General features: G+C 35.0%; 1 protein-coding gene across 4 annotated transcripts in view; it reads right to left on the minus strand.

Moving 5' to 3' along the window:
• The window catches only part of CEP85L (centrosomal protein 85 like), a 171,335-nt gene that overhangs the window by 150,868 nt on the left and 7,566 nt on the right, over positions 1-12,901 (minus strand). For all 4 annotated transcript variants that reach the window (XR_006717520.1, XR_006717521.1, XM_045499406.1 and 1 more), the window contains exon 2: positions 2,127-2,288. Coding sequence is in view for 2 of the 4 variants with exons in the window: in XM_045499406.1 (XP_045355362.1) it covers positions 2,127-2,288 (162 nt within the window). In the remaining 2 variants the exon portion in view is untranslated. The remainder of the gene's footprint in view (positions 1-2,126; positions 2,289-12,901) is intronic.

Below are 12,901 nucleotides of genomic sequence, written 5' to 3' on the forward strand. Positions count from 1 at the left end.
GGCCTAGTGTCTCCTAGATCCTGCCCTTTGCTTCTTTCTCTATGGCTGATTCCATTAGTATGACAGCTCTTCTGAGTTCTGTGATTCCTTAAAGCAAATCACTGGTATGAAGGGTGGTCTTGGAGACACCCAAACATACTTACTTTATAAAAATTTAACTCAAAAATGGATCATGGAATTAAATGGAAAAGAAAAAATGATAAAAATTTAAGAAAAAAATTAAGAGAATATCTTCAAGATCTGGGACTAGGCAAAGAGTTCTTAGACTTGACCCTATAAGCAAAATCCATATAGAAAAAAACCACACTAAACATCCAATTTTATGTTTATGCAAAAGACACTTTTAGAGAATAAAAAGACAAGCTACAGAGTGGAAGAATATATGTGCAAACCATATAGCCAACAAAGGGTTAGTATCCGAAATACATAAAGAACTCCCAAAACTCAACAGTAAAATAAAGGAAATAATCTGATTAAAACATGGGCAAAAGACATGAAGAAACATACCAACAAAGAGAATAGAGATGGAAAATAAGCATGTGAAGAAATTGTCCAACATTATTAATCTTGAAGGAAATGAAAATTAAAACCACAGTGATACCACTACATTCTCATCAGAAAGGCCAGAATTTAAAAACCACCAAGGTTGAAAACCAAGGTCCCCAGGTAAACAAAGACACTCTTATTAAGCAGGATATTCCAAGGGTTTAGAGGTTACCTCTTTGGAGCCAGACAAGGGTCAAACCTGTCTTAGAATGTACAAGATGTTGAAAACCGAAACATGGTGACTTAATCTTTTCGTACAACTAAGATTGAAGTTCATTTTCTTTGCCCAATGCAGGGCACTTGGGTGGCTCAGTCAGTTGTGTCTGACTTCAGTGCAGGTCATGATCTCATGGTTCGTGGGTTCGAGCCCCATGTCAAGCTCTGTGCTAACAGCTCAGAGTCTGGAGCCTGCTTCAAATTCTGTATCTCCCTCTTTCTTTGCCCCTCCCCCATTTGCACGCACGCGCACTCTCTCTCTCTCAAAAGTAAATAAAACAGGCAAACCATAAGAGACTCTTAAATACTGAGAGCAAACTGAGGGTTGATGGGGGTTGGGGAGAGGGGAAAGTGAGTGATGGGCATTGAGGAGGGCACCTGTTGGGATGAGCACTGGGTATTGTATGTCAACCAATTTGACAATAAATGATATTTAATATAAAAAAACATTAAAAAATATTAAAAGAAAAATACTTAAAAAAAACACACCAATACTAGCTAGAACGAAGAAAAAACTAGATCCTTCACGATGATCCATGAAATGGAAATGAAATAATCACTCTTTAAAACAGTGTGACAATTTCTTTAAAAACTAAACATACAACTCCCATACAACCAGCAACTTCATTCCTCAATGTTTACCACAGAGAAATGAAGACATATGTTTATACCAAAACCTGCACGTGAATGCTTATAGCAGCTTTATTGCCAATAGTTGAAACTGAAAAGTATCTTTCAGTGGGTAAATGGTGAAGCAAAATGTGGTCTATCTAATGCCACCAATGCCAAATACTACTTAGCAATAAACTACTGACATACACAACAACCTGAATGAATCGTAAAAAAAAAAAAAAATTAAAGGGTTACATACTGTGTGATTCCTCTTATACAGCATTCTTGAAATGAAAAAGTTATAAAAATAGAGAACAGATTAGTGGATTCCAAGAGTTAAGGGAGATGGGGGAGCATGAGCAACACGAAGTATACACTGCGGTGATAGAAATGTTCTGTATTTTGACTGTATCAATATCCTGGTTGTGATACCATAGTGTAGAGTTTTGCAAGATATTACCATGGGTGGGGGTTGGAGGTACTGAATAAAGAATGCATAAAATCTCTGCACTATCTCTTAAAATTGGATGCGAATCTACAATTATCTCAAAATAAACAGTTTAAAAGTGAATGAGGGAAAAACTAATATGATCAGAGAAAGAATTTTGATATATAACAACACTGAACATTATTAAATATTCAAATACTACTTTATAATTTCTTATTTTAGAACAACAAAATACATCCCTTAAATGTTCTCAATGACAACCATTCTGAAGGCTCATGTCTAAATACTCAGAATTTCCACTCACCTTCCACGCTGTCAGAACAAGAAGTTCCAATGCCGGTGTCACCACTGTCAGAAGTTATACTATGTCTCCTGATATGATTATTTCGATGGTTGGATGGAACAGCTGTGGCCTGCCACAATGACTCATTACCAGGTAACCATGCTGATGAGGAATAATCTGGGCCTACAAAGGAAAATATGCAAATGTTAGCATATTTACAATGTCTATGAGTAGACAGATCTTTTTTGACCTTAGAAAAAATACACATAAACTAAAAAAAAAAAAGAAAAAAAAAAGGTTATTTTTTGTCCCAAATAATTAAAATAGATCAGTGATATCTAAGATTCATCAAATAAACTTACATATCATACACCTAAAAATTCAATGCTGATTTAGCAGCTTCCTCTGCTGAAGGACTCTGATTTCCCCTTACAGGTATTGAACTTTTAATTAAACACGTACTGCTGCCTTGTTAAAACTTTCAAATCAGGGGGTGTTTGGGTGGCTCAGTTGGTTGAGCATCCTACTTCTGCTCATACTTTGTGAGCTGGAGCCCCACTTTGAGTTTTGTGCAATTAGCACAGAGCCTGCTTCAAATTCTCTGTCTCCCTCTCTCTGCCCCTCTCCCACTCATGCTCTCTCTCTCAAAAATAAATAAACATTAAAAAAAATAATAAAATAAAATGTCAAATCGGGATGCCTGGGTGGCTCAGTCAATTGAGCATCTGACTCGATTTCAGCTCAGGTCACAATCCCAGGGTGGTGGGATCAAGCCTCACATGTGGCTTTGTACTGAGAGTGGCACCTACTTAGGATTCTCTCTCCCTTCCTCTACCCCGATACCCTGCTCACAGTCTCTCTAAAATTAAAAATAAAAAAATAAAATAAAATAAAATGTCAAATCTATCTATCTGTCTATAAATGCCAGCACTCTGCTCTGGAATATTTGATATGCAGGCATCTATCATTCCACACAGAGGCATTAGCTGAGAATGGAGGTCCAGGGAAAGCCTAATTGAATCATACCGCATGATAATTTAAGTGCAATATGCTAATGGAAAATAAATCTTTTTTTTTCTATTATATACTTATCACTTAACATTTAAAATTATCGTGTATTTATTTCTTTAGTTACATTTTGGTAAAAGTTAAACACCATAACATCTTGGCTCTCTGCTCTATTTTCCCTTGAGTTATATATATTAAATCTTTATTTTTTAGCTAACATCATTTTTCAATGTTCTCTCAGTCTTTATTTTTACTTATCTTTTCCATTTTTAATTTTTATTTGCCTTTTGTGGTTTCATCCTTCATTTTACTTTTCTGCATACTTCATTAATTAGTATCCATTACAATGCCACACAAAGTATATCTGTGAACCAGTACCAGTCTGTGAACTATTTATTACTAGTTTATAGAAGTTAGTATGATCTGAAAGAGCAATTTTGAATCTGCTGAATTTTATATAAAAGCTATAGAAGCACATATCTTTATGAATGGCTAACACAGTGATTCTCAAATTGGAGCCTGAAGACTTGTGGAAGTTAACAAGTTCTATATAAGAATTTGGGGCTTTCATTTCAATGCATCCTTAAAAAATTAATAAGCACATTACAGATGATCTGAGTAATTTTAATGCCCACATTTGTGTTTCATGTTCACGAGTACAGCTACTTCTAAGTAAAGAGCAAATAACACATGGGGCACTTATCATGATATGAAATAAGACATCTTCACAGAATTACAAACTGGCACACTTTGAAACTGGCACCCAAGTGCCCTCTAGCAGTCTTTAGAAAAAATAAAGTTTTTAGATTTCAACATAAGGATCACAGAAAGATAAACATGTCCATAAAATGAATTAAATCATTTTACCACACCTTCAGGATAGCCATTCTTTATATTAATATTAAAAAATCAAAATTCATAAACAGATTAATAATAAAACCAGAGCTGAAGCTGGTTTCTACCAATATTAATTCCAACATTAAATCTTTAGTTTTAATAAAACATTATGTCATGTTAATATTAGTTTGAATTTCTATTTACATGTAATTTATAAATTAAATGTTTTGGTTTCATAGATGTATAAAACAAATAAGTAGCCTTGAAAACCATATACATTTAAACTAACTAAAAATTTAAAATATTGACCAGAGACACTTCTACAAGCTTTGATGTCCAGAACAACCACTTAAAACTTTGTAGGTTCCAGACCTCTCTCTGAATGGGACTTACTTTAATTCACTTAATTAATTACTCACCTATAAAAGCACCAAGTGAAAGTATTCTGTAACCAGGCCTGTTCTCTGATCTGCCTATAATCTATACCAAAATGTTTGCTTCAATCGGCTCCTCAGGTAATATCCCCTGTATATGAACTCAAAGTCCTGTCTAAACCATTATCAAAAAGGGTAACCAGTCCACTACTTTCTCTCCCATATGCAAACCTATTGGAGAAATATTTTTCAGAAATACCCAGCAAATAGCATAAATAGGCTGGGAGTACATGTAAATGCCAAATAAAGATATGAAACAGTGTCCAATCTTACTAACCGAGAAATTAAAAAATAAAGGTTTAGATTTTTAAAATTATAGTTGTTCCTTGAACAACAATGGGTTTGAACTGAGCGACTCCCCTTATATGTGGAATTTTTTAAGTAAACATATCAGAAAACTTCCTGGAGATTTGTGACAGTATGAAAAAAACTTGCAGACACACCAAGTAGCCTAGAAATAACAAAAAACTTAAGAAAAAGTTAGGTTTGTCATGAACACATAAAATATATGTAGATGCTAGTCCTATTTTATCATTTACTCCCATAAAATATATAAAAATCCTATTACAAAAAGTTACAATTTATCAAAACTTACATAAACACTTCCACACCATACATGGTGCCATTCAAAGAGAAATGTAAATAAATGCAAAGATGTAATAATAAATCATAACTGCATAAAATTAACTGTAGTACACAGTATACTGCTGTAATGATTTTACAGCCACTTCTTGTTGCTATTGCAGTGAACTCACATGTTGCAAGCATCCATTTAAAAAGCCACGTGAAGGTAATCATCTCTAGTATGTGTAGCACAATGAACTGATCACTCATGGATCTCACATAGTTTCCATAGTTCATGTTTTGTGCAATAACATAACCTTTCAACGCCATGGGACCCATATGAGGTATCACTGGTGATGCTAGAAACGCTCCCAAGAAGCAGAAAAGTCAGGACATTAGAAAGAAAAAGGTGAATGCTTGAATCCAATATCAAGACCATTGTTAAAAAAAAAAAAGAAAGAAAGAAAGAAAGAAAGAAAAGGAAATTTGCGAAGCTGTTGCTGCAGCTACACCAGCAGGAGAGCAAAAACATGGGAAACTTTATGAAATTTTTTTTCTTGATTTGAAAATACAGCTTGTAGGTGGGTGCAAAACTGCCATAAGAATGGCCTACCTATAGACTCTAGATTGATTTGAGAAAAAGCAAAGTCTCATTACAGTACATGACAACTTAAGGCAAAGGAAGGTGAAGGATATAAAACTGAAGAATTTAATACCAGCACAGGATGGTTTGATAATTTGAGAAAGAAGTTTGGCTTTAAAAATGTCAAGATAACAGGAGAAGCGGCTTCTGAGACCAAGAGGCAGCAGAGGAGCTCCCAAACACCATTACAAAAATCACTGACGAGAAAGGATATCTGCCTGAATGGCAGACAAATGTATCCTACTCTGGAAAAAAATTTCTACAAAGGATATTTGTTAGTAAGGAAGAGGAACGAGCACCAAATTTAATGCAGGAAGGGATAGGCTGACTCTATTGTTTTGTGCAAATGCAGTCAGGTGTATGATCAGGACTGTCCTTGTCTGTAAAGCTGCTAACCCCCAGGCCTTGAAGGAAAAAGGTAATGATCAGCAGCCAGACTTTTGGTTGTAGAACAGGCTGAACAAGAACGCTTTTTCTAGACTGGTTCCACTGATGCTTTGTCCCTGAAGTCAGGAAGTACCTTGCCAGTAAGGGATTGCTTTTCAAAGCCCTTTTGGTATTGGACAATGCCCCTGACCACCTAGAACCTTATGAGTTGAACACCAAAGATATCAAAGTGGCTTACCTGTCCCTAATACAAGGTCTCTAATTCAGCCTCTAGATCAAGAGGTCATAAGGACCTTTAAGATTCATTTTGCATGGTTCCCTATGGAACCATCATAAAAGTCTGGAAGGATTACACCATTTAAGATACCAACATCGTTACAGAAAAAGCTGTGAAAGCCATCGACCCTGAAACAATAAACTCCTGCTGGAGAAAACAGTGTCAAGATGTTACACATAACTTCACAGGATTAACAACAGAGCCAGTCAAAGGAATCGCGAAACAGATGTGGATATGGCAAAATAGGTGGAAAATTAAGGCTTTCAAGATACGGGTCCTGAGGAAATTGAAAAGCAAATAGATACCACAACAGAGAAATTAACAGAAGATGGTTTGATAGAGATGAGTGCTTCTAAACCAATGCCAGACAACGAAAAAGACGACATGGAAGCATTGTCAGAAAACAAACTGACATTAAACAATCTGGCAGAACGGTTCTGATAACTCAAGACTGCTTTGACTTCTTTTACAACATGGCCTTTCCATGATACAAGCACTAAAACTAAGGCAAATAGTAGAAAAGTCACTTGTACTGTATAGAAACATTTTTGAGAAAGCGAAAAAGTCAGACCAAAATTATGATGTATTTATGTAAAGTTATATCAAGTTTGATTGCCTCTACTGTCTTCCCTTTCACCTCCTCCACCTCTACTACTCCTGAGAAAGCAAGACCCTCCTTTTTTTCCTCCTCCTCCCTATTCAACATGAAACACAACACAGATGAAGACCTTTATGATGATCCACCTCCACTTAATGAATAGAAATAATCATCATGCCATACAGTTAAAAAATTTACCTGTTGTATGTATGTCTTTGCATGAAAATCCAGTAACTGTAAGGCAAGAACTGTGTGAGATGTTTTTATGCCATCATCATCATCACCACCTAAGTATTCACCATGTACAATATCCTGCGCAAAACCTGTATGGTAGTGGATAGCCTATCTTCACATAGGCATAAAATGAGTAACATTTAATACAAAATTAATAATGTGTTGGTTTTCTTCCTGTTTTATAACTTTGCTTTCAAAGAATTACATTACCATATAGTATGCCCCTCTCTCTCGTCATTGAAAAAAACTGCATATCAGCCTACCACACGTAAGTGTTTTTTAAAAATCTAACAGTTTCCAATAATATATTATGAATATGACTATAATTCTGTATGCCATTAAAATGTTACAATGACTCATTCATTAGTGTATAGGCTAGGCTACTGTGGGACAATCATATTACTGCTTCTTCACTTTCAATGCATGACTTGTTGTGTATACCTGTAATATATGAATGTGTTCTTCAGGTTATCTTTTCATTTTTGGTGTCTAGTGTTAGTTAACACATACAACACCTACACAGACTTGTACCATTTAAGACAATATTGATATAGATACTGACAATTCATCTTATACACAGATGACATAAACTTATGGTACTGACAAACATAGTGTAGTACTGCAAATGTATTTTCTCTTATGATTTTAATAATGCTTTCTTTGCCTTACTTTATTGTAAAAATACAGTATATAATACATATAACATATAAAATATGTGTTAATCAGCTGTTTATGTTATCAATAAAGCTTCCCAGTCAACAGCAAGCTATTGTAGTTAAGTTTTCAAGAGTCAAAAGATTTACACAGATTTTCAACTGCACAGGGGACTGGTGCCCCTAACTCCTGCATTGTTCAAGGTTCAACTGTACTTCTTTAAAAAAAAAAAAAAAAGTATATTATATGCCTAGAACACTGAAAATAATTAACAAATGTCATGAATAAAACAACATTCTAATCTTTAATTTAGATTGAATTCATTCATTCTGAGGAGAATGCCATGTCTTGTCTCTATTCAAGTCAATCCAGAAGCACAAAGTAGTTAAGCATAGAAGGGAAATATGCTTACCATGGGATATAATAAGGAAAACTCTCTTACACTATAGTTGTAAAACTCTGCTACTGAAATGGGAACTACTCAATTTCTAGGTACATGCTATGGACTTTTTAAAAAAAAATTACAATGAGGCTCAGGGATCTCTGACAATAAAGTCTTACCTAGGTCCTATCATATTAAAGCAATTGAATAACTGACTGTAAAATCAGTTTTCTCCAGAACAAAGACAGAAGTACCTTTGTATGCTGGAACTTCTCTTTGGAAATGGTATTTTAAAATTTTTAACATGAATTTCAATTCTTTTAAATAGAATACTGAATGCCCAGGAAAAACTTACTTAAAATTATTAATATTTATCACACTGGAAATATAAGAAGGTTAGCATCAAATGAAGAGGTAACCTATTGTTACATTTTCTCTCTGAAGCACTTTTTTTTAATTGGAAGCAAAAATGCATACAGTATCAAGTCTTCCACAATATGTTGATATACCTATAATTTTCTGCATTTAGAATAACGACCAATCTTACTGAATTTTTTTTTACTTTAGAGAGAGAAAGCGTGTGAGTGGCGGAGAGGGGCAGAGGGAGACGGGGGGGGGGGGGGCAGGAATCGAAAGCAGACTCCAACGGTCAGCACAGAGCCAAATGCAGGGCTTGATCCCACGACCTTGGGAACATAAGCTGAGCCAAAAGTAAGAGTCAGAAACTCAACCAACTGAGCCACCCAGGTGCCTCTTACTTAATTTTTTTAATGACAACTCTAAGTCAGAAGAAAATAAAAATAACACCACTGACAAAGCATATTTATTTTTACATAAAAAGCTGAATACAAATCATGAACACAAACTGCAGTGTTTCTCAAAATGCAGGTTATCAGTGGATTGAGACCAACCATTTTACATAAAATAAAACAAAACAGAAAATATCAAAGCACACTTACCCTTGTAGGACATAAGATGCACATGTCTCACCTTTTAACACCTCTGAAATGTTAACAAGTACAAAGTACTTTTACACAAAGTGGCCTTCAACTGCCCCAATACTATCAGTAGAAATCAACATACAACTAAGTTAAAAAGGAATAAATCCAGAGAACACAACAAAAAAGCTATTCCTTAAACACTTAAGAGTAATCAGTTTCTAAAACTGTTCAGTCCATTTTGAAAATACTAAACTGAATTAGATGTCCACCGTCACAGATCATATATTTTGGCTGGACTGCTGCAAGTAATTCCACCCAAGCTATCTCGACCCTACTACCAGAGTTCTCTTCTGAGAATGAAGTACATTTGTCATTCTCTTGCTTACATACATCTGTAGGTTCCTTCCTGCAAACTACTTAAGTTTGGCAAACTTCTTCACCAATTACAGCCCCATTTTCTAATCCTTTGCAACCCCTATCTCCCTTATGCCAGCTGCCCTACAAACACTCTCTAGCCACACACACTTAATCACTGCCTCCAGACAGTCGAGGTTCTTTAACAACTCCATGCTCTTTTCCTTCTCTACCTTCTTTAAAAGTCCCAGTTCAGAATCTTGTTCTAAATGTCTTCTGATTCCTCCAAGAGGTATCAAGAGGTATTCAGTGGCATTCAATAACTACTACTTTGTGCTCTCCCAATATATCACTCAAAATTCCAGAACGGGATTTACTAAATTATATTAACCCATTTGTGTAGGACTTTCTTCTCCCTCAGCAAACTAAGAACAGTGAAAGACACCTTTTTTTTCCTTTTTTTTTTTTTTTTTTTTTAGTCTCTAACACAGAGCTCTAGGGCCAGGCAGGGTCTCAATAAACTTAAGTCATTATTACTACTAGGTACCAAATAAATGTTCATGGTATAAAATTAAAATTCTGGAAACATTATAATTAGATCTAAAAAATATTCTTCCTTTTAGAAAAAGGATTAAATAGGGGTGGGGGGGCTTGTTGTCTATTTTAAAATCCAGATTTTTAACTATCCCTTGAGCTAGTTTGCATTTAAGTTCCTAAAGATCAGTAAATATTTTCCAAAACAGCTAAAAAAAATAATGATTATAAGTGGTTTGAGGGGATGGCTAAAATACCTAATAAATATGAGAAAACAACCTCCTAGGGCCAAAAAACACAAGTCACAAAAAATTAAAAAGAACATTAAAACATAAAAAAGCATTCACATTAATAGTAACCACACATACACACTGAGAAAAAAACCTCAAACTACACTGGAGAATATCTAGCTAAAATGAAGGACACTTAAAATAACAATATTTATGTTCTTCATTGCCATCCTCCAGTCCATCTGAGTACTGTTTGTCTCTAGGGTAACTGACTCTAATAGTCCTAATTTTTTTCTTTTATTACAGAAATAACAGTGTGGCTTAGTGGTAAAGAATGGACTGTGAAACCAGGCTGCCTGGACTCAAGCTCTATTCCACCTCTTATTAGCAGTGAGACCTTGAGTAAGTCACTTACCTAAACTGTACCTCTGTTTCTTCACATGTAAAAAGAGAAAACAAATTAGAGTACCTCTCTTATAGGGTTTTTGTGAAAATTGAATAAATATGAAAAAATATTGTTTCTAAAGTGCCAGGCATAAAAACAAACACACAAATCAATGGAACAAAATAAAGGGCCCAGAATTAGGGGCGACCTGGATGGCTCAGTCAGTTAAGTGTCCAACTCCTGGTTTCGGCTCAGGTCATCATCTCACAGTTCTTGAGTTCGAGCCCCGCTTCGGGCTCTGTGCTGACACTATGGAGCCTGCTTCGGATTCTCTCTCTCCCTCTCTCTCTGCCCCTCCCCTGCTCACTCACTCTCTCTCTCTCTCAAAAATAAATAAATAAACATAAAAAAAAAAAAAAAAGGCCCAGACACAAGCCCACACATATAGGGTATATTAATTTACTACAAAGGAACCAAGAATATACAATGGGAAAATGATGATCTCTTTCAATACATGATGCTGAGAAAACTGGGCAGCCACATGCCAAAGAATAAAACTGAGCCCCTATCTTCATACCATACAGAAAGATCAACTCAAAATGGGTTAAAAACTTGAACACAAGACCCAAAACCATGAAACTCCTAGAAGAAAACGGAGGGTAAACTCCCTGACATCAATCTTGACAATGTTTTTTTGGGGGGATTGGACACCAAAAGCAAAGGCAACATAAGCAAAAATAAACAAGTGGGACTACATTAAACTAAAAAGCTTCTATGCAGCAAAGGAAACTATCAACAAAATGAAAAGGCAACATATAGAACGGGGAAAAAGTATTTCCAAACTATGTATCTGATAGGGAGTTAATATCCAAAATATATAAGAAACTCATAAAACTCAACAGCAACAGCAATAACAACAAATCAGATTTTTTAAATGGGCTGAGGACCTGAATAGGTATTCTTCCAAAAAAGATATAAAAATGGCCTACAGGTACATGAAAAGGTGTCAACATCAACATCACTAACCATTAGGAAAATGAAAATCAAAAGCATAATGAGATACTACCTCACACCCATTAGAATGGCTATTATCAAAAAGACAAGAAATAACAAATATTGCAAGGATGTGGAGAAAAGGGAACCCTTGTGCACTGTTGGTGGGAATGTAAATTAAAACTGAATTTTAAGTAATCAAAAACTAGTATTCTTTGTTTTCTTAAACATAAATAGGGAAGTTCATTAACTACTATGAATAATTTTAAACACATTACCACAAAAGGTATAAGACTACATTCCTTCAATGTAATTCTGAAATTTCCTTATTCTCAATTCTACCATAACAAGGAAAAGTTTTCACTGGTTCAGGCTGAGATTAAAATTACCTCAATTAAGAAGACACCAGATAAATAAGTGGTTTGCCTTTCACACAAAAAATATGAATTCAAACCAACAAATATATGCCAAGTACTCATTATACAAAGCAAGGAATTCAAGAGGGTTAGGGCAGCAAACAACACAGACAAGTCTATCTCCTCCTATGACAAAAATTACATGCATGTTGATGTCAATATGTAAACAAGTGGAAGTCCTAGCTTATCTTCTGGTTACTTGAAATGCTGTATTCAAAAAAAAGTATACTGGCAGCCATCTGGAATGAGGACCACATTTAATTTAACCTCTCATAAGCCTTTGTTTCAGTTTACACACTGGTAAAAAATGAAGTTTTTAATAAAACCACTACAAATGTGGAGAAAGTATACCAAGCAGTATTCCAGTGGCCCACCTTTGTCTCTCACTGTAACTATTTCATAGTACCACCAGAAAAAATATTCTCCATGGTAGCAAATTATGCCAAAACTTAGAAGGATCAACAACATCCAGGAGAAAATAAAAATCCCAATCAAAATAAATTTTCCTAAACTGTCAGACCTAACAAATGCTACTTTTAATTTATGTAGCCATTAACCTCCAAAGAAAGCTGAGTAGGCTAATTATTTCTCAATTAGCCTTTTGTTTACTCATACTTAGGAACCTAAGTGCCACACACAACTAATTTAAGTGCCAAAACTGAAACAAAACTTTAGTTCTAAAACATTTCAAATTAAAGTGTTGAGAAAATTAATACATATCTCCCCAAAATTAAAGAACTTAATTTCTAGTCAAAGTTTTCAGTACATCATTCCTAAAATAAGATGTAATGCTCAGTACTACTCAGAAAGCTTCAAAAAAGCTTCTGTAATGTCATGGGAAGGCAACATATATTTCTTACAGTCAAAAAACACACAATCTGTCTACAACGTAACCACCTTGTAGAAAACTTTGAACTTTACACCA

Source organism: Leopardus geoffroyi, chromosome B2 (assembly GCF_018350155.1).
Source record: "Leopardus geoffroyi isolate Oge1 chromosome B2, O.geoffroyi_Oge1_pat1.0, whole genome shotgun sequence".
Taxonomy (NCBI): domain Eukaryota; kingdom Metazoa; phylum Chordata; class Mammalia; order Carnivora; family Felidae; genus Leopardus; species Leopardus geoffroyi.